The 22627-nt window shown below is 42.3% G+C and overlaps 2 protein-coding genes across 2 annotated transcripts in view; one reads left to right on the top strand and one right to left on the bottom strand.

The window, feature by feature from the left end:
- LOC121003529 (zinc finger protein 268-like) overlaps positions 1–22627 on the bottom strand; it is a 948872-nt gene that overhangs the window by 333651 nt on the left and 592594 nt on the right. The gene's annotated exons all lie outside the window — the stretch shown is intronic.
- The window catches only part of LOC121003520 (zinc finger protein 585A-like), a 341252-nt gene that overhangs the window by 52517 nt on the left and 266108 nt on the right, over positions 1–22627 (top strand). Inside the window, exon 2 of the mRNA XM_040435421.1 lies at positions 13732–14907. Within this exon, the coding sequence (XP_040291355.1) occupies positions 13732–14907 (1176 nt within the window). The remainder of the gene's footprint in view (positions 1–13731; positions 14908–22627) is intronic.

Here is a 22627-nt window from a genome sequence, read left to right as displayed (position 1 = left end):
CATAAGGTATAGGGGAAACTCTGTACCTGTTCTGTGTTTAGAGTCTCACCTGGTTTTGGCTTAAAATCTCTGATGGAAATCTGAAGAGCAGCAAGACCTCATTGAAGTCAATGTAAAATGTAGGCAGATTATGGCATAAGAGGTAAATGGAAGTGAATTACAGCCGTGGTAAAAGGCAGCGCTCTGTTATAAGTCCTGGACACCGTCCTTTATACCTCAGAGAACAAAGGAATAATTCATATTTTAATTCCAGTTTTCGGCAGTGTGTCGCTGTACGTAGACTTCAGTGTTTTACACACAGATTCCATCATTCCATCATTATCATACGTAACCATAGATCTACACAAGTTACACCGACAACAACTTCTAATTGGATAAAAGTTCATCCTCACGATCTCTTGTTCCATAAATAATTTGTTCCTGGGGCCTTCCATTAATCCTCTCCAATTCAAGTACCAATCTCCATTGTTCTTTCCAAAGAGCCCCATGATCCATAAAGCCAAGATCGGCTCTTTCATTTATCACCGGTCCAACACCGAGGATCGATCCTGATCATAAACCTGCAAATGGTTCGTTTTAACCCCTTAAGGATCGGGCCATTTTTCACCTTTAAAGGGGTATTCCCATCTGTAAGATCATATTTAACCGCCTCAGGACCGCCGTACGCAGGATTGCGTCCTGGCGGCGGCCCTGCTCTTTTGGGTGGACGCATATACGCGTCCTCTCGCGATAGCCGAGATTTCCTGTGAACGCGCGCACACAGGCGCGCGCGCTCACAGGAACGGAAGGTAAGCGAGTGGATCTCCAGCCTGCCAGCGGCGATCGTTCGCTGGCAGGCTGGAAATGTGATTTTAACCCCTAACAGGTATATTAGACGCTGTTATGATAACAGCGTCTAATATACCTGCTACCTGGTCCTCTGGTGGTCCCTTTTGTTTGGATCGACCACCAGAGGACACAGGTAGCTCAGTAAAGTAGCACCAAACACCACTACACTACACTACACCCCCCCCTGTCACTTATTAACCCCTTATCAACCACTGATCACCCCATATAGACTCCCTGATCACCCCCCTGTCATTGATCACCCCCCTGTCATTGATCACCCCCCTGTAAGGCTCCATTCAGAGGTCCGTATGATTTTTACGGATCCACTTATAGATGGATCGGATCCGCAAAACACGTACGGACGTCTGAATGGAGCCTTACAGTGGGGTGATCAATGACGGGGGTGATCACCCCATATAGACTCCCTGATCACCCCCCTGTCATTGATCACTCCCCTGTAAGGCTCCATTCAGACGTCCGTATGTTTTTTACGGATCCACGGATACATGGATCGGATCCGCAAAACACATACAGACGTCTGAATGGAGCCTTACAGGGAGGTGATCAATGACAGGGGGGTGATCACCCCATATAGACTCCCTGATCACCCCCCTGTCATTTTTCACCCCCCCTGTCATTTTTCACCCCCCCTGTCATTGATCACCCCCCTGTCATTGATCACCCCCCTGTAAGGCTCCATTCAGACATTTTTTTGGCCCAAGTTAGCGGAAATTATTTTTTTTTTTCTTACAAAGTCTCATATTCCACTAACTTGTGTCAAAAAATAAAATCTCACATGAACTCACCATACCCCTCACGGAATCCAAATGCGTAAACATTTTTAGACATTTATATTCCAGACTTCTTCTCACGCTTTAGGGCCCCTAGAATGCCAGGGCAGTATAAATACCCCACATGTGACCCCATTTCGGAAAGAAGACACCCCAAGGTATTCCGTGAGGGGCATATTGAGTCCATGAAAGATTTAAATTTTGGTCCCAAGTTAGCGGAAAGGGAGACTTTATGAGAAAAAACAAAAAAAAATCAATTTCCGCTAACTTGTGCCAAAAGAAAAAAATTCTATGAACTCGCCATGCCACTCATTGAATACCTTGGGGTGTCTTCTTTCCAAAATGGGGTCACATGTTGGGTATTTATACTGCCCTGGCATTTTAGGGGCCCTAAAGCGTGAGAAGAAGTCTGGGATCCAAATGTCTAAAAATGCCCTCCTAAAAGGAATTTGGGCCGCTTTGCGCATCTAGGCTGCAAAAAAGTGTCACACATCTGGTATCACCATACTCAGGAGAAGTTGGGCAATGTGTTTTGGGGTGTCATTTTACATATACCCATGCTGGGTGAGATAAATATCTTGGTCAAATGCCAACTTTGTATAAAAAATGGGAAAAGTTGTCTTTTGCCGAGATATTTCTCTCACCCAGCATGAGTATATGTAAAAAGACACTCTAAAACACATTGCCCAACTTCTCCTGAATACGGCGATACCACATGTGTGACACTTTTTTGCAGCCTAGGTGGGCAAAGGGGCCCACATTCTAAAGAGCACCTTTAGGATTTCACAGGTCATTTACCTGCTTACCACACATTAGGGCCCCTAGAATGCCAGGGCAGTATAACTACCCCACAAGTGACCCCATTTTGTCACAAGTTAGCGGAAAATGATTTTTTTTTTTGATTTTTTTTTTCTTACAAAGTCTCATATTCCACTAACTTGTGACAAAAAATAAAAACTTCCATGAACTCACTATGCCCATCAGCGAATACCTTGGGGTGTCTTCTTTCCGAAATGGGGTCATTTGTGGGGTGTTTGTACTGTCTGGGCATTGTAGAACCTCAGGAAACATGACAGGTGCTCAGAAAGTCAGAGCTGCTTCAAAAAGCGGAAATTCAAATTTTTCTACCATAGTTTGTAAACGCTATAACTTTTACCCAAACCATTTTTTTTTTACCCAAACATTTTTTTTTTATCAAAGACATGTAGAACAATAAATTTAGAGAAAAATGTATATATGGATGTCGTTTTTTTTGCAAAATTTTACAACTGAAAGTGAAAAATGTCATTTTTTTGCAAAAAAATCGTTAAATTTCGATTAATAACAAAAAAAGTAAAAATGTCAGCAGCAATGAAATACCACCAAATGAAAGCTCTATTAGTGAGAAGAAAAGGAGGCAAAATTCATTTGGGTGGTAAGTTGCATGACTGAGCAATAAACGGTCAAAGTAGTGTAGGTCAGAAGTGTAAAAAGTGGCCTGGTCATTAAGGGTGTTTAAGCTAAGGGGGCTGAGGTGGTTAATAAGTTAACACTAATGCCCTAGATCATTTTTCCAATTGGCTTTTATTATTTAAAATTCACCCATTTTGGAATATCCCCTTCCCTCTTACCTCATTGTTGACATCTGCATTCCCATAGATACGGCCACCGCTCCAGGGCTGCATCTATGGGCCGCGCTTGCGCAGACCGCTCTCCCTTTTCACCCAGGCAGCCGGCAATTCAGACGAGTACGTGTACGCTGCCGCGCATGCGCATATTGTCTTTCCTTACTGCCACAGAGCTGTGCTGCCCCCGCCTGCAGCGCTCAATGTACCCGTTTATTTTTGCTCCGCTTCGGCGGGAGATCCCCCGCCCCCCCTCTCTCTCCCTCCCTCTTTCATTTTCAGGATAGCTGAGCGTTAGCAGAGTGTCAGCACACAGCTGACACTCTGCTTGAAACGGCAGACATCTGTGTGTCAGCCGTTTGACCGCTTCCATGCCGCGGTCCACAGGGACCGCTGTATGGAAGGGGTTAACATACAAAATATGTATACTTTTTTTGGTTGTTTGTTTCAGTTTGAAATTTTTTATTTTTTATTGTCTCCATATTCTGAAAGCCATAGTTTGTTTTGTTTTTTGGGCGACTGTCTTATGTAGGGGCTCATTTTTTTCCGTATGAGATGACGGTTTGATTGGTACTATTTTAGGGTGCATTTGACTTTTTGATCACTTGGTATTACACTTTTTGTGATGTAAGTGGCTTTTTTGAGTGATTGTCTTAGGTAGGGTATCATTTTTGCGGGATGAGATGATGGTTTGATTGGTACAATTTTGAGGTGCATATGGCTTTTTTGAAACTGTTTTAATTTTAATTTTTTTACGGTGTTCACCTGAGGGGTTAGTTCATGTGGTATTTTTATAGAGCAGTTTATTACAGACTCGGCGATACCTAATATGTCTACTTATTATATTTTTTTACATTTAACACAATAAAAGCATTTTTGAAACAAAAAAAATCATGTTTTAGTGTCTCAATAGTCTGAGAGCCATAGTTAGTTTTTTGTTTTTTTGGGGGGCGATGGTCTTATGTAGGGGCTAATTTTTTGCGTGATGAGGTGACAGACTGGTACTATTTTGGGGGGCAAACACCTTTTTGATCGCTTGGTGTTGCACTTTTAGTGATGTAAGGTGACAAAAATGGCTTTTCTATACATTTTTTTTTTTTTATGGTGTTTATCGGACGGGGTGGATCATGTGATATGGTTATGGTCTTACGGATGCAGAGATACCTAATATGTGTTTTTTTTTGTTTGTTTTGTTTTTTATTATAAAATCTCTTATTATAAAATCTGGGGAAAGGGTGTTTTTTTTTTGTTTTTTTTTATTAACCTGAAACTATATATATATATTTTTTTTTATTAAAAAAAAAAACACTTTTTTTTTTTTTTTCACTCTGGGACTTCAACTTTTGGGGGTCTGATTCCCTCTGCAATGCATTACAATACATCTGTATTGTAATGCATTGCCTGTTAGTGTATGACACTGAGTCATACACTAACAGGTTGCCTAGGAGACGGGCCTAAGGCTGGATCTCCTCGGCTCCCGTAGAAGGCAGGTCCCGATACCGTGCAAGGCATTGGGCAGCCTCCGCACGGCATCAGGCTGCCTTGTCACACATCAGGTCCCCGCCACAGCAGCGCAGGGACCCGTTGCGCTCCTTCACCCGCCGCAAACCATTTCTGTGTCGCGGTCAGCGCTGACCGCGGCATAGAAGGGGTTAATCCGCTGGCATCGCTGTAAACAGCGATGCCGGCAGATGCAGCAGGGGCCCGGCTACCAGGGACTGCCCAATCAGAGCACCGTGCATGTATGGTGGAATGCATTCTGGCACAGCATGTTGCATTAACGGTTTAATAGACAAATAAAGTTATCTTGGCCAAGGCTTCCACTTCTAGTGCAAATATTATCTACTTTCTGAAGGTCACCATTCCATCATAACATTTTTAATCGATTACTTAAAGGCCTCTATTTTCTCAGCAAAAGTAGTCAGTACTAAAAGTACTCAGTATTCACTTCAAAATGGTGATTAACTCTTTAGCTAGGCACCTTTTTGAGGTGTAAACACAAGGGAGTCCTTTACTATTCTGAAATAAGCCTAAATTAGATTTATTTCAGGCACAGATTTCGGTGCAATGGGGGGCGGCAGGTCTACAATTGTCGGCATAGAGTGGGCGGGGAAGGGAACGGGCCGGCAGGCCTGTCTCATTTACCATTTTCTACAAATGTGTCAGGTGTAGAAAAGGGTCTAAATGTAAGACAGCTTGGAAGATGTCTTACATTTAGAGCTGGTGCTGGAAGCCCTGAAGTTATCTTCATAACTTCCGCGGAACCACCGCCAGCTTAGGGCTTTGTTAAGACCTGCACCTAAAACACAGATCTTAATAAATGTGCCCCAAGATGTATACCTAAGACAACATGGCTGACCATCCGATCTAATACTGATTCTGCAACACCTACAGTTAAGGAAGAGAAAACAACACCCGAGAGATGTCCCAGTCCTCTTCTTCCACAGGATAATTCAGAAGAACATCACTATGTCCCACAGGATGATCAGGTAGATGGATATAAGGGCATCATGATGGAGGATCACCGGCCCCTCACATCACCAGGTAATAGACATGACTAATACACATGTCCTCTCATTATCTGTATGTAAGGAATGAATTTAGTCACTGGATGTGTTTCCTACAGTTAAGGAAGAGATAAGAACACCAGAGAGATGTCCCAGTCGTCTTCTTCTAAAGGATGGTTCAGAAGAATGTCACAATGTACCACAGGATGATCAGGTAGATGGACATAAGGTCTCATGAAATGTCTCCTATGATCTGTAGAAGACTGTGAAGATCTTGTCTTCAGTCTTGTTTTATCCACCAGTATTATATGTTTTATCCTTGTATAATAAGAAATGTGGAGAAGGGGTGCAGCAAGAATGCTTAGGGTTAAAAAAATAAATTGATCAAGTTGGAAGATAGATCCCAGAGGAATAATTTAAGATTGACTGGGTTCCCGGAGGGGGTGGAACAAGATAACCCAGCGGACTTTGTGCAAAAGTGGTTGGTGTTAACATTGGGAGCGGACCATGATCTCTCCTCTTTTTGTGTAGAGCGAGCCCATAGAATCCCTTTGAGGAAGCCGCCTCCAGGTGCTCCCCCCAGAGCTTTGCTAGTTAGACTGGTTTGCTCCAAGGACCAGGACTGGACACTCAGACGCAAAAGAGAGATAGACAAAATTTGCTTTGACGGGAATGACATCCAAATTTACTTGTCGCGAGACACAAAATAAAAGACGCTCTTTTTTTATGTAAAAAAAAGGCTCATTTCTGTGCATGTAAAGTATGCGATGTTGTTCCCGGCCAAACTCAGGGTTGTTTATAATGATTCAGTGCATTTTTTTTCCACCCCTATAGAGGCCGCAGAGTGGCTGGATTTGACTGGTTTATAGCCCCTTCTGGGACTTCGAATGTATTTATTGATTTGTTTGTATTTTTTTCATGTTTATACGGCGGTGGTGTGAGGAGCGGGGGTGGGATTGGGAGTGGGGTTAGGCGATAGTGGAAGAGGTTGATGGGGACAATAGTCTATGTGAGCCAAATGGCGAGGTTAGGTAGGGGTAATGGGTGGGGGGTGGGTACTAGGGAATGGGAAGGTGTGGGGGGGTTAGCTGCTGTTGCTGTGCCTAGGGGTCCTCCCTCTCCCCTCTTGCCGGCCTGTGGAAAGTTTTGCTCTGCTATGATCTATAATGACCCGTAGGGTTTTGTGTTGGAATGTCCGCGGGTTGGGGGATAGAATTAAAAGGACAGTGGTGTTTGATGTTATGGCCCGGCATCTCCCGGCAATAGTGGCTTTATTGGAGACGGTCAAGAAGCTTCCCCAGTTAAAGAGGTGTTGGGCGAAATTGGAATACCACTCATGCCTCTCATCATACTCGAGGGGTGTGAGTGTGTATATACATGAGGGGGTTGATTTTCTTCCATTGGATGTTCAAGTGGACAAGGCGGGTCGATATGTTTTCCTTTACGGTCAATGGAACGGACAGGAGACTATTTTAGCTTTCGTATATGTCCCTCCCCCGTTTGCATCCACCGTGCTATCTCTGTAAGGCCTCATGCACACGGACGTTTTTTTTTGTGGTCCGCAAAAACGGTTTCCGTTGTTCCGTGATCCGTGTCCGTTTTTTCATCCGTGGGTCTTCCTTGATTTTTGGAGGATCCACGGACATGAAAAGTGAAATAAAAAACTAAGTCAAGTTTGCATTGTAAATGATAGGAAAAACGGACACGGATCACGGACGCGGATGACTATCTTGTGTGCATCCGTGATTTTTCACGGACCCATTGACTTGCATTGCAAACTGGTTGGAATAACGAAGCAATCAGATTAGATTTATACAGGAGACCTGTAGATATTTGGGTCAGATAACTCCTGCTGTCCGGTCATTTTTGGTCATCATTCTAATTACTGATCTTTTCAGGTCATATAAAACCTTCCACACGACTTCTCCAACTGTCTGATGACTTCTACAATATTTCTTTCACAGCTTGTGAATCTGGGTGAAGATCTGATCAATATTAATCCTACAGAGACATATGTGAGGGGTGATGAGCAGAGTACAGAGGAGATTCCTACAGATAACCGCCCAGGTGAGTAGTGACCACTAAGTAAAGCAGAGAAGTCTCTAAGATTCTGCTTATACAAATACAAAAAAAAGATATATTGTGCAATGTGGGAATAATGATATTACAATTATTATTATTATTGATGAGTATATATGAAAGTATAAAGGAACAAAAATAAATATCACATACGGAGAGACTTGTACACAATAACAATTACTAATAATTACTACTAATAATAAAGTTACTCCCAAGACCATTTGGTAACTAAACCACAAATTCCAATCCCTCTACAGTACAGTGTAGTTACTATACAGAGGTCTTCTCATGTCTCTCCAGTCCCTGTCTTTGCTCTGGCCCCTCCAGGTTTCTTCTTCTGTAGCATATTTTCCTTTCCTTTCCTTCTAGCCATGTACCACCTACTGGACAATTGTCAGCCATTCGTTAGATAATTGACAACTACAGTACTTTTGATATGCTAATAGTCAGTTGTCCAGATAGACAGTACTCGCTCACACTGGCTTTGAGAGGACAAGTATAGGCACTTATTACCAGGAAGTTGCTGAAAACAGGATACCAATACAATATATACATTATTTTCCTTAAAATTCTTAAAAATCTGTATTAATCTGTATTTCTTACACGTGCATAAATAAATTCACCTACTCGCCTTGACATGATATCAATGGGATTATTAACCCCTTAGTGACCACCCATATGCCTTTTTACGGCGGTCACTAAGGAACCTTAGGATGGGCCGCCGTTTTTTTACGGCAGCCTGGTCTAAGCCAAGTCTAAGCGCTGCCCGGTTCCCCCGTGCAGCGGGGAGTGGGGGCCCGACTCTCACAGCCTGGACTGGCAGGAGTGCTGATCCTTGCTGTTTAACACTTTACATGCCGCGGGCAGTGGCGCCTGCCGCATGTATAGTGCTTACAGAGGGAGCGGACTCCTATCGGCACCCCGTAAATGCGATTGCGGAGTGCTGATGTGTGTGAAGGCTGGTTTAGCCCCAGACTATCCTTGATTAATTTCCAGCAGGCTGGTCAATGTCAGAATAGCACTGACCTTAAAATGCAATGCACTATAGGGATAATGTATTGCATTTTAAAATTGATCAAAAAGCTGTCTGTTATAGTCCCCTTGTGGGACTATTAAGTGGTAAAAAGAAAAAACTTTTATTCAATAAAAAAATCCCATAGAATTACGCTTTTTTTAAATTGAAAATACGCTTTTCAATGAAAAAAATTGCAAAAAAACCTCCACCATATGTTTGGTATTGCCGCGTCCGTAATGACCCGGACTACATAATTTCTCACGTAAATTATCACCTACTGTGAATGCCATAAAAAATTTAAAAAAATGACAGAATTGCTAATTTATTCTTAGTTGCAACCTCAAAAAACATAATAACAAGCGATCAAAAAGCGCCATTTACTTCAAAATGATACCAATGAAAAATACAAGTCGTCCTGCAAAAATCAAGCTTTCACACAACTTCATAGATAGAAAAATAAAAAAGTTATGGGTCTTTGGAAGCGGCAATGCAAAAACATTTTTTTCTTTAAAGGGTTTCTATCACTTGGTATGACATAATTAGCTGTCAGACACTAGCGATCTGCTAGTGTCTGCTCTGGCCAACCATCCTACTATAATCACTTGTGGGGCAGCGGTTTAGCTAAAAAACTAACTTTTATAAATATGCTAATGAGCCTCTAGGTGCTATGTGGGCGTCATTAGCACCTAGAGGCTCCGTCTACCTTCATACACAGCGGCCGCCCAGCACGTCCCTCCAGCCCGCCCATGTCCTCCTCCGTGTGACGCAGCGGCCGAATTCTCGCGCATGCGCCGTGCGCGGCTGTATTCGGCGCATTAGAGATGTCTGAGCTCGGAGCGGTCAGACATTCAATGCGCATGCGCGGCTGTATTCGGCGCATGCGCATTGAATGTCTGACTGCTCCGAGCTCAGACATCTCTAATGCGCCGAATACAGCCGCGCACGGCGCATGCGCGAGAATTCGGCCGCTGCGTCACACGGAGGAGGACATGGGCGGGCTGGAGGGACGTGCTGGGCGGCCGCTGTGTATGAAGGTAGACGGAGCCTCTAGGTGCTAATGACGCCCACATAGCACCTAGAGGCTCATTAGCATATTTATAAAAGTTAGTTTTTTTAGCTAAACCGCTGCCCCACAAGTGATTATAGTAGGATGGTTGGCCAGAGCAGACACTAGCAGATCGCTAGTGTCTGACAGCTAATTATGTCATACCAAGTGATAGAAACCCTTTAAAAAAAAAAAGGGGTTTTATTGCAAAAAAAGTTGTAAAACAGAAAAAACAGTAGTGAACCAGAGAATAAAGATATTATGTTATTTATACCGAAAAATGAACGCCATAAAATTTATAACGTAAAAACGCAGTGGCAGTGTTGCTGGTTTTCCCATCTCCCTCCCAGAAAGAGTAATTAAATTTGATAAGAAAGTTATGTGTACCCCAAAATGGTGCCATTAAAAACCACAACTTGTCCCACAAAAAACAAGCCCTCATAAAGCTATATAGACAGAAAAATACAAAAGTTACAGCTTTTGGAACGCGATGATGAAAAAAGGAGTAAAAACACTTGGTCAGTAAGGCCCAAAACAGGCTGGTCACTAAGGGGCTTTCACACGAGCGAGTATTCCGCGCGGATGCGATGCGTGAGTTGAACGCATTGCACCCGCACTGAATCCCGACCCATTCATTTCTATGGGGCTGTTCACATGAGCAGTGATTTTTACGCATCACTTGTGCGTTGCGTGAAAATCGCAGCATGCTCTATTTTGTGCGTTTTTCACGCAACGCAGGCCCCATAGAAGTGAATGGGGCTGCGTGAAAATCGCAAGCATCCGCAAGCAAGTGCGGATGCGGTGCGATTTTCACGCATGGTTGCTAGGAGACGATCGGGATGGGGACCCGATCTTTATTATTTTCCCTTATAACATGGTTATAAGGTAAAATATTAGCATTCTGAATACAGAATGCATAGTAAAATAGCGCTGGAGGGGTTAAAAAAAATACAAAATAATTTAACTCACCTTAATCCACTTGATCGCGCAGCCGGCATCTCTTCTGACTTATTTCTTTGCTCTGTGCAGGAACAGGACCTGTGGTGACGTCACTCCGGTCATCACATGATCCATCACATGATCTTTTACCATGGTGATGGATCATGTGATGGACCATGTGATGACCGGAGTGACGTCACCACAGGTCCTGTTCCTGCACAGAGCAAAGAAAGAAGTCAGAAGAGATGCGGGCTGCGCGATCAAGTGGATTAAGGTGAGTTAAATTATTATTTATTTATTTTTAACCCCTCCAGCGCTATTTTACTATGCATTCTGTATTCAGAATGCTATTATTTTCCCTTATAACCATGTTATAAGGGAAAATAATACAATCTACAGAACACCGATCCCAAGCCCGAACTTATGTGAAGAAGTTGGGGTTTGGGTACCAAATATGCGCGATTTTCTCAAGCGAGTGCAAAACGCATTACAATGTTTTTCACTCGCGCGGAAAAATCGCGCATGTTCCCGCAACGCACCCGCACCTTTTCCCGCAACGCCCGTCTGAAAGAGGCCTAAGGGGTTAAAGGAGTTGTCTCATCTGAGACAATGGGGGCATATCACTAGGATATGCCCCCATTGTCTAATAGGTGCGGGTCCAAACACTGTGACCCGCACCTATATCGAGAACGGAGAGGGCAAAGTGGTGGCTGGAGGACTCTGGTCCGGCCACCACCAAGTGCTCTCCCCATAGAAGTGAATGGGAGCGCACTGTGCATGACCAGCCACTGTTTCCATTCACTTCTATGGGCCTGACAGAAATAGCCGAGCCAGTGCTGCGCATGCACAGTGCACCCTTCACCACTTTCAGGGCTCCGTTTAGGAGATAGGTGCCAGTCGCAGCGGTGGGACCCGCACCTACCAGACAATAGGGGCATAGCCTAGCGAATTGCCCCATTGTGTCAGATGAGACAACCCCTTTAATATAAATGCATGAAAATAGGAAGATGTTATGGTGTGGGCCATGCAGTTTGTTTACTTGACAGTGACAGGACTGAGATTTGGACAGACCTCGGTATGCACAGTGTCCTAGCTGCAGTGATGATGTTCGGGTCACAGGATTATTCTTTGGCGCTATATGTAGTTTGTGTAATCGGGAAAGGCTGCAGGATAAGGCTACATTCACACAACAGTGAAAAATGGCGCCCAGCTATTTTTAGAATGAATTAAAGTCAATGGCACTATTCGTGTGGCCATTGTTTTTTTTAAGGTGAGTGAATAGTGGTTGTGAAAAATAGGACATGTCCTATTTGTGGCCGTTTTCACTGCCAGATGAAAATCAATGGGACTATTTTTAATAGCCATTTAGACAGGAGTGCTTCCATGTAATGGCCGTTTAAAATAGGTACACTAGTGGAAAATGGCCTTTTTAGGGGTTAAAATAAAAATAAATTGCCTTATCCGCTTGCAAACACAAGGCAGTCTCTCTTGGTGCTGAAGGACCTGTGCTACCAACGTGATGACCTCACCATGCTCTCCCAGCATTATTGCATAGGAGCGTATGGTGAAATTATCCCACTGAGAGTGTAGGTCCTTTAGCACAAAATGAAGAGTGACTTTTCTCTACGCGTGCAAGTGGATGAGAGGAGTAATTTTTTTTCCCCATAAAAACAAAACCCTGCACATTATTAACATTATTACTTATTACTGAGGGGGGCCACCCTAGGGAACATTATTAATAACTGGAGCCACTATGGGGGACATTATTCATACTGCAGGGATTGGTAATTAAATAAAAAAAAAGCTAATAAAAATCATCTAAATCATCCTCAAATAATGGCCGTTAAAAATGAATGCAAAACATCCAGACAACCATGAAAGGGATGCAAAAAATGGTTGAAAAACACAGAGTGTCTTTTTTTTATGGACTCTTTTCACGTGTGAATGTATCCTTAAGAGGTCATACAAAAAAGTCTCACCACTGAACACCAGATATTTGCCTGCTGCTGGGAAGATCAGTATTACTTTAACTTTATTCACAGTATAGGAGCTTCACTGATGTAAAGGGGACACTGAGGGACATCACTACTGCAGGGGGCGCACAAAGGTAGCATAACGACTGTGTGGGGGCACTTAGGGGGCATAACTACTGTGTGGGGTCACTTAGGGGGCATAACTACTGTTCGGAGACCTCAAGAGGAGATTCTACTGAGTGGGGGCACTTAGGGAGCATCAGTACTGTGAAGAGGGCACTAAGGGGGAATTCCACTGTGAAAGGGACATTGAGGGGAGATAATTATTGTGTGGGGCACTAAGAGGGGATTTGTCGCCTCTTGTCCAGCGCTAGGAAATGTTTTATTTATATATCTTTTAAATGACTGATTGGGTGGGGTTTGCAGGGAAGTTGCTCAAGGTGGGAGCCAGCGTTTTCTAGTTATGCCCCTCTGTCTACTCTTAGATTGTGGTCTGTTTGGCCACTACTGTTTTAGTTAATTGATACTTGAATTTTGTGCCATGCCTTGTAATTTCTGTGTATTTTTTCATTTAAAATGTTATAAAACTTCAATACAATTTTAATGTTATTTATCAATAATAAAATGTGTTTTGTTCTTGGCAGATGACTGTACCAGGAACTTAGAGAAACATCTGGTATCTTCAGATTTTGAAGTAGATGATTGTGGTATCACACAAAATACATTTGAAGAGCATGCCAATATGCAAGATATACCCTCATCCAATCACAGCAACAATGCATCATTTGATTCTTTTAAACAGGTCCGATCTTCTGATTCATCACAGACTGAAACACAGAATAAAAGTGACAGAAGAGGTGCTAAACATCAAACATCTCACGTAAAAGAGAAACCATTTTTATGTTCAGAATGTAGTAAATGTTTTGAATATAAATCAGCTCTTGTTGTACATCAGAGAAATCACACAGGAGAGAAGCCATATTCATGTCCAGAATGTGGTAAATGTTTTGAGTATAAATCAGCTCTTCTTATACATCAGAGAATTCACACAGGAGAGAAGCCATTTTCATGTTCAGAATGTGGTAAATGTTTTCACCAAAAATCAAATCTTGTTACACATCAGAGAAATCACACAGGGGAGAAGTCATTTTCATGTTCAGAATGTGGGAAATGTTTTAAGCATAAATCAGCTCTTGTTGTACATCAAAGAAATCACACAGGGGAGAAGCCATTTTCATGTTCAGAATGTGGGAAAGGTTTTAAGCAGAAATCAGCTCTTGTTAAACATCAGAGAAATCACACAGGAGAGAAGCCATTTTCATGTTCAGAATGTGGTAAATGTTTCAACCAAAAATCATATCTTCTTGTTCATCAGAGAATTCACACAGGAGAGAAGCCATTTTCATGTTCAGAATGTGGTAAATATTTCAACCAAAAATCATATCTTCTTGTTCATCAGAGAATTCACACAGGAGCGAAGCCATTTTCATGTTCAGAATGTGGAAAATGTTTTAAGGGTAAATCAGCTCTTGTTGTACATCAGAGAAATCACACAGGAGAGAAGCCATTTTCATGTTCAGAATGTGGGAAATGTTTTAAGCAGAAATCAGCTCTTGTTGAACATCAGAGAAATCACACAGGAGAGAAGCCATTTTCATGTTCAGAATGTGAGAAATGTTTTACCAATAAATCATCTCTATTTAAACATCAGAGTATTCACACAGGGGAGAAGCCATTTTCATGTTCAGAATGTGGGAAATGTTTTAACCGTAAATCAAGTCTTGATGCACATCAGAAAATTCACACAGGGGAAAAGCCATTTTCATGTTCAGAATGTGAGAAATGTTTTAACCATAAATCACATTTTGTTATACATCAGAGAAGTCACACAGGGGAGAAGCCATTTTCATGTTCAGAATGTGGGAAATGTTTTAATCAGAAATCAGATCTTGTTATACATCAAAGAAGTCACACAGGGGAGAAACCATTTTCATGTTTAGAATGTGGTAAATGTTTTCATTGTAAATCACATCTTGTTAGACATCAGAGAATTCACATAGGAAAGAAGCCATATTCATGTTCAGAATGTGGAAAATGTTTCAACCATAAATCAGATCTTGTTACTCATCAGACAAATCACACAGGGGAGAAGCCATTTTCATGTTCAGAATGTGATAAGTGTTTCAACCATAAATCATCTCTTGTTAACCATCAAAAAACCCACATATAAGAGAAGCCATCTTCATGCTTAGCCCGTTAGTGACCTCCCTTATGTGTTTTTATGGTGGTAACTAACTGGCTTCATTCCTTCAGATGCTCCTTTTAACAGGGGGATAAAACAGCGCCTTGCTTTCGGTTACCAGATGTAGCTGAGGGCTTGGAGCGATGATTGGTACAGCTGTGGAAGCTCCCCAAACAAACATAGTCTCCTGTATTGAATGAATATTGGTAATCAAAGGACAGATAAGGTTTTTATTTCTTATATATATCCTCTAAACACAAATGTTTGGTGAGAGAAAAAAAAAAAACTAGTTTCCCAAAGGTACCAACCTGCCTGTGATCGGCATGGGGACCCTCCATTCCTGTAAAACTGCAAATACAGGGGCCTATATGTAAAAGTCCAAAAAATAGAGCTGGATTCCCACAAGAGCTGGTGTCCAGACATGTGGAAAAAAGGGCGTCATTCACACTTGTAAATGTCCAGTTATTTGCAGTCAAGTCGAATGACAGATAGGATATAACATAGTTTATAAGGCTGAAAAAAAGACATCTGTCCATCCAGTTCGGCCTGTTATCCTGCAAGTTGATCCAGAGGAAGGCAAAAAAAAAAAACTGAGGTAGAAGCCAATTTTCCCACTTTAGGGGGGAAAAAATTGTTCCCGACTCCAATCAGGCAATCAGAATAACTCCCTGGATCAACGACCCTTCTCTAGTAGCTATAGCCTGTAATTTTTAATTTTTTTTTATTATAAAATTTTTTATTATAATTTTTTTTATTAGACATTATAAACTTAAAATACATAAGTTACTTATACAATAATTCATGAAATCCTTAATTGATTACATATAATCCATACACATATCCTCATTTTTCCATTTTCCCCTTTCCCTCCTCCCCTCCCTTTCCCAAAAAAAAGGGAGTGGTTATTTTTTAATACAGAAGAGAATCTTGCTCCAGAAGTCTTGTATCTGCCTACATTGCCATAACAGATGAAAATCGTCCACCCCTATTTAAAAAAGTATTGCGATACTCGATACCACGCATAGGAGATATTTATTTATATTAAAAAAATTTGGACGTGGTGATATGTAATATGTTTATTTATTGTTTATATATGTTTTATATGTAAAATTGGGAAAGGAGGTGATTTACAGTATACTTAATATGTTGGTGTTTCTGTTTTTTTGTACTTTTTGTTTTGTACAGGTGCGGCAGGGGTTAACTGTCGCGGATCGCAGCTACCTCTCATAGAGGTCGGGTGCGGCCTAACATCATTGGTGGCGCAGTGGCCACAGCCCCTCCCCTCCTCTTCCCCCCTCTCCTCTCATTGGTGGCAGCGGTGGCACTGGGGGGGAGTGAGAGACTGCTTCCTTCTCCCCTGTGCTGCCGACAGCAGCGCGCTCCATGTTTCCTAGTATCGATAAATGGCAAATTCCGGTATCAAGATTGATACCGGACAAAAGTATCGATATTTCGATACCCGAAACAATCCTACAATGGACAATAAAATACTGTATAAGCCTATGGGCCGGGTTTAAGGAGACTCTTCTTGTATCCAACAATATACTCTCCCATCTTTCATTTTCCATCGGCCCGATTACTCCATCCCATTTGTACAGCCTTGTCTTGGAGCAGTCTTTATTATTCTTTTAAAGTAACAGAATATTATATACCTTGGATATAATTTTTTTTTTTTTTCAAAAGTAATTTTTGAAATCTTATATAAGAATTGGGGGAGGACCCCTATTTCTTTTCTCGCACGAGAAAACTTTAATTGTGTGTGTTTATTGAATATAATAAAAGAACTCTTTATCTGAAAAACCATAAGTTGTTTTTATTGCATAAAAATCTATTTACCTCCCCATTCTCCAAGTCTTTCTATCCCATATTTCTGCCAGATGTTCTTTTCTATAGTCCCTAATTCTGTTAGGTATATATTATTCCATATTAGCGTATCCTTATGTAGTTCTATATTATGCCATAATGATTTAACTCCCATCCATATTTTGTACATTAATCTCATCACTGACGACCTCCGAAACGTTTCATGTAAATGAATGCCTGTCTCTAATACCTGAAACACTCCACAATTTAATTTTATTTTTATCTACAATTCTTATTATAGACCTATACAAAGGGGTTCTCCCCCATGACAGTATATTCCTTATTTGACCCGCCAGCAAGTATAATATTTTTTTTTTTAACTCGTTTTATTGAAAGAGAGTAACAAGGCATATTCGTGGTACAGTCGTGTAGACAAAATACAAAGACATATTACAGGTCAGATCACGTTGAATGGTAGTAATACATACATATACAATTCGATGGAAAGGAGACAGCATTTCTATTGCGTATACATTAATAATACAATAAACTGAGTTGTGCAAAGTGGAGCGTAAGACTCGGAATGTGTTGGTCCTATCAAGGGCCTATAGAAACCGCTGACCTCCGAAGTAGTTAAATGTGACTCGCACCATAGACCCCATACCTTCTGGAATTTATCAGGGCATTTTCTATTGACATATAACACTTTCTCAAAAGGAATTACTTGATTAACCAACCTCTTCCATGTCCCCAGAGTCGGTAAATTATCCGCCATCCATTTGAGAGCAATAACTTTGCGGGCTAAAAATAGAGATTCGCTTAAAAATATCTTATTATAGTGGGTCCAACTATCATTATCCAGGACCCCTAACAGACATACCTTGGGACAAAGTGGAATAGGACCTAAGCCCAGTGATGAGAGTACCCCCAGTACCGTTTGCCAGTATGACTTGATGTACACACACTCCCACATCATATGCCAGAAGTCCGCATTATTATGTGAGCATCTCAAGCAATTGGATTGGGGAATGCTCCCCATCCTGTGTAACCTAGTGGGGGTTAGGTAGCTGCGATGTAACAAATAACTGGATTAATCTAAGATACCTTAATGACTGCTTCCAACGCCTCTGTCCAATCCTCCGCTGAGAGATGCGGAATGTTCCCTCTCCATCTGGCCTCAGCTAATATGGGTTGTGCTGACATGTGATTCTCCAAAAGATGAGTGTATAGTACAGATACTATACCTCGGGGTCCTTGTGATTTAATAACTCCAATAAGGGGATAAGAAGAGATGGCCTTATTTCCATCTCTAAATTGTTCCTGAAAGGCGTGCCTAATCTGTAGATATTTAAAGAATTGGGTACGTACTATTCCAAATCGTTCTTGGATTTGAGAGAAGGAGCGTAGGACACCCTCGCTATACAAATCCTGCAAAGTTACAATCCCGGACGCTGCCCATGTATGTGTTCCTTCTATCCCTTGCAAATGGGGGAATAAAGGGTTATCCCATAGAGGTATGGTATCGGCCCAATCCTGATATTGTCTCAGTTTAGCGTCCCTCCAAACCTGTTGTGCTAGCCTATGCACCGGTAGCATATGTCTCGACAAGGATCCAACCCTCTCTAGTACAGGCCACAAGTTAGATAAGCCCAGGTGTTGTTGCAAATAGTATTCCATGTTCTGCAACGGCTCCCCATTAACCCAACCGGCTAAGAATCTCAGTTGTCCTGCCAAAAAATACAAATGGAAATTTGGTAGTGACGCCCCCCCCTGCGCTTTGGACCTCTGCAATGTATTCATAGCGAGTTTGTGTCTGGCCCTACCCCAAATGAACTGAATCATTAAGGAGTGCAGGCGGTCCAAGAAATTCTGTGGTATTAGGGTGCAAGCATGTTCCAGTATATACAATCCTTTAGGCAGTAGGACCATTTTGATTAGATTAATCCTGCCCATGACAGACAGAGGAAGGGTCTTCCATACCTTGAACTTCTCAGTGAATATGGCTTCTAGAGGGGCAACATTTCTGGAGTAAGAGTCTCCCGGTACTCTGGTGATGACCATCCCCAAGTATTTAAAGTGGTCTACTACTGTAAGGTTATGATAGACTTCAGGCCAATCGGATCGCCATAACGGCATCAAGGCTACTATGGATGCTTCATACAGGGAGTCTGGGAGCCTACCAAGACGCCACGCTTCTTTGAACATCTCTCTCAATTGGGGCCCAAGAGTGTCAACATACTTGGAGTATACCTCCAGTGGCAACCCATTGGGGCCCAGAGACTTCCCGTTCGACAATCCGGCAATTGCATTTTGTATCCCTTCCAGAGTAATATCTTCCTCCATTAGGTTGCTGTCTTCCATTGAGAGTGATGGGCAAGATATTTCATCTAAGTAATTCTCGAGTTCCATCTCTGAGTATGACACTCGTGTTTGATATAACTCTCGATAGAAGTCAGCAAAACACGCCACTATATCCGGGACAGATTCTTTGACCTCTCCGTCCAGGGCCTGGATACGTAAAACCGGCGGGGCAGAGGTATTTCTATGTACTATGTGAGCTAATAGTCTCCCCGCCTTATCTCCTATCTCAAAGGCCTGCTGTTTATAGAAAAATAGTCTGCGGTCACTATTTTCATGTAAGTGGACTAAATACATCCTGCCTTTCAACAACCAGTCCTGCCTATGTGTCTCCGATGGGTCTGCCAGGAACCTAGCTTCAGCTTCCCTAACGCAAGAATTAAGGGAGTCCTCTTTTTTCCTGGTGTCCCTCTTAATATAAGAAATCGATAATTTAAGACATCCCCTCAAATATGCCTTTAGTGTTTCCCAAAGGAGGAGGGCATTCGTATCAGCGTCATGCACTTCAAGGAAAACCTGTAATTGGTCCGGGATCCTATCCTGCTCTTTCAGTAAGGTAAGCCAAAATGGATGAATCCTCATTTTCAAACAGGGGTTCAACCCCTGTGCAACATTGAACTGCGCAATCAAGGACGCATGGTCAGAGACACTTTGAGGGCCATAAAGAACAGTGGACAGGTCCAAATAGGCATCAGGGGATCCAAATATTAGTAGTATATATAAAGTATATAGTAGTAGTGGTGGGGGTAGTAATGATATCGGCGGCAGATGCTTTGTGTTAATGGTGATGGTAGTAGTAGTGATGGGGGTAGTAGTGGTAGAGGTGGCAGATGGTTTGTGTTAATGGTGACAGTAGGAGAGTAGCAGTGAGGAGCAGCAGCTGAGGCAGAGGAAGCAGCAGCCATAATGGAGGCAGCAGCAGCCTTACGGAAGATGATGGTCAGCAGGTCACAGCAGTTGCATAACTGAGGCGGCAGCAGGAGCAGCCCTACAGAATGTGATGGTGGGAAAGGGGCATTAGTGACATGACAGAAAGTGAAGATAGACGCAGTGACATTATGTGGATGGAAGCAGCAGTCATTCAGAACGTGAGACCCCCATAACAGAATCAGCCAGAAGAATGTGAAAATCCTCCTGAATCCAGGCTTGGCTCATGTTGACAAGTGATGTTTTGTACACCGGCGGAGGACAACTTGGTCCATTTAGAGGTGTCGTCATGTCCCCCGCAGTGCTGAAAACCCTCCCTGAGATAACATGTTAGGCTGGACAAGAAAGAAGATAGCGAGCGTGCTGTGCCAGTTCGGCCACTGTTCCAGTCTGCCTGCCCAGAAGAAATCTATGGGTCAGGGACCTGGGCATACGACAGAGGCTGGCCATAGTTTAGGTAGGTGTGAACCTGGGCATTGTGGCAGGCGCTGTCAGCTTGGTGACTGGCCTCAGCCTGGTGTGGCATATGGAAAAACTGCTCCATATGGTTCAGAAGACTGAAATAGCTATTGCGGCTTCTGCTCCTTATGGTGACTCTGCAGGTGGGGAGGCGGCCCCCCTTTCAGACATGCTGGTGGCAGGCATCTGATCGCCATAAGTTGTGTACACAGTGTTTCCTAATAATAACATAATTTGTCATAACTTTCTGCAAGAGGAAAACCTTTTGCCTTGGTAGCTAGGCTCTAAAAGCATGGCCCTCCAGTATTCAGACTGCTCAATGTCAACGATGACATGATCTGGCCAGAGTGCCCAAGGAGCCAATTTTTCCAATTCTGCCCCCCCCCCCCTCCCATGTGATGATTAGGTGGTGGAGGTGGTGTCACCTTCAGCATCATCATCCTCTTTCTTCTTCAACTCCGAATCCTCTTCCATCTCCTCGCTCATGGGAGTTTCTCATTGTGGGTCCCAAATAGCTGAAGGGCCACCTATTGCATGAGCATCAGCATCTCTTCAAAAATACATACAGTTGTATCATCGCTAACGCTCCTTTTTTTCGCATAACGTTACTACTGAAGCGCGAGTTCGCTATGAACGAAACAACCACTGCAGCTGCAATACATAACAAAGCCAGCAGATGGCAGTGTTAATCTAAAGTAGGTAATTACACTACACAATACACTTTGCTATATGTAATTACAGCCCTATATTCAATCTGTAAGTCTCGGTATATATCACCAATCCCTGTATATCTTAATGTTCCATATATAGTTGTGAATTTCTCCACTGAGCCAGAGTATGAGTCTCTCCGATCCATAGTCCGGTAATATAGTCTCCCCAGCTTTAGTGTAGATATCCCCGATACTCTTTGTAAACGAGGAAGTAAGAAGGACTAAGAACTTGCACACTGACCTGGACCAGAAGCGCGGTCCGAACCCCATATATTGTACTTGTTTATAACGTGATTGAACCCACATCACTTTCCGGACCTGCTGCATAGCATTATTGCGGACTGGTGATATATTTATTTCTTTATCCCCGATATCTTAATTATGTGATAGAGAGAAGATCTATATCTTAATTGCAGGGATATCTACACTAAATCTGCGGAGAGAAGGTGTACTATATATACATAGGCATGTATAGGTAACGAAAATATTTAACTTGTCTTTATTTCAATTATAGAAGAGCTGTATGCTGGCGGTATGCGCCAGTGACAAGCGCAATGTGGCAGCAGGAGGAGCGCGGTCCCGCTGTGTGTCTATAATAATATTAATAAACTGTTACTTTATTTAATAGTCAATTCAGCTAAGAAGGAGTTAACATTGGGACTCTGGATGTTGGGAGATGGTGCTATGGTGGGTTCAGGCGGGGAGAGATTTCGATGGGGACTCCAGATGGTAATGCTGCCAGAGACCGCAATCCTAACTACATAGCAGGATCGCACTGAGCGCCTGAGGAAGGTGCGCTCATGTCATGAAAGAAAATGCTACATGTGGTAAGAAAGTGTCTAGTGTAGGGGGGGGGGGGGGGGTTATTAATTAGTACATAGTTTTGTACATATATATCCACTCTCTAATATTTCTATTTTTATTAATTAATGATTAATTTTTATACATTGATTTTTGTAATCAATAAAATATTGCTATAACAAGCAGGTGTGCACATGCCATGCTGGGGGCTCCAACCCTATACAACCACATACTTATCTCAGGATCGCGGACTCACTGAAAGTAAAGTATCCATCTTTTATTGTACAGTATGTTGGCACTATTACTAGGGACAAACCACATTAAACAAGAAAGTACCGTGTCTACCCTTTTGTATATATGTAAATATATGCAATATAAATATTGTATATATAAAATAATATACAGTGCATAAAAACACAAAAATCCATGTTATTACTACCATAATATAGTACTGTAGTGAGCAGATAACCACTATACAAGATACACGATTGTTCACCACAAAAACGGCTATGAAATTATATGAATGGCCAAACTTGAGACATTCCT

This window comes from Bufo bufo, chromosome 6 (genome assembly GCF_905171765.1).
Source record: "Bufo bufo chromosome 6, aBufBuf1.1, whole genome shotgun sequence".
NCBI lineage: Eukaryota > Metazoa > Chordata > Amphibia > Anura > Bufonidae > Bufo > Bufo bufo.
The sequence above is the reverse complement of the archived record's forward strand: the minus strand, read 5'-3'. Positions and strand labels throughout refer to the sequence as shown.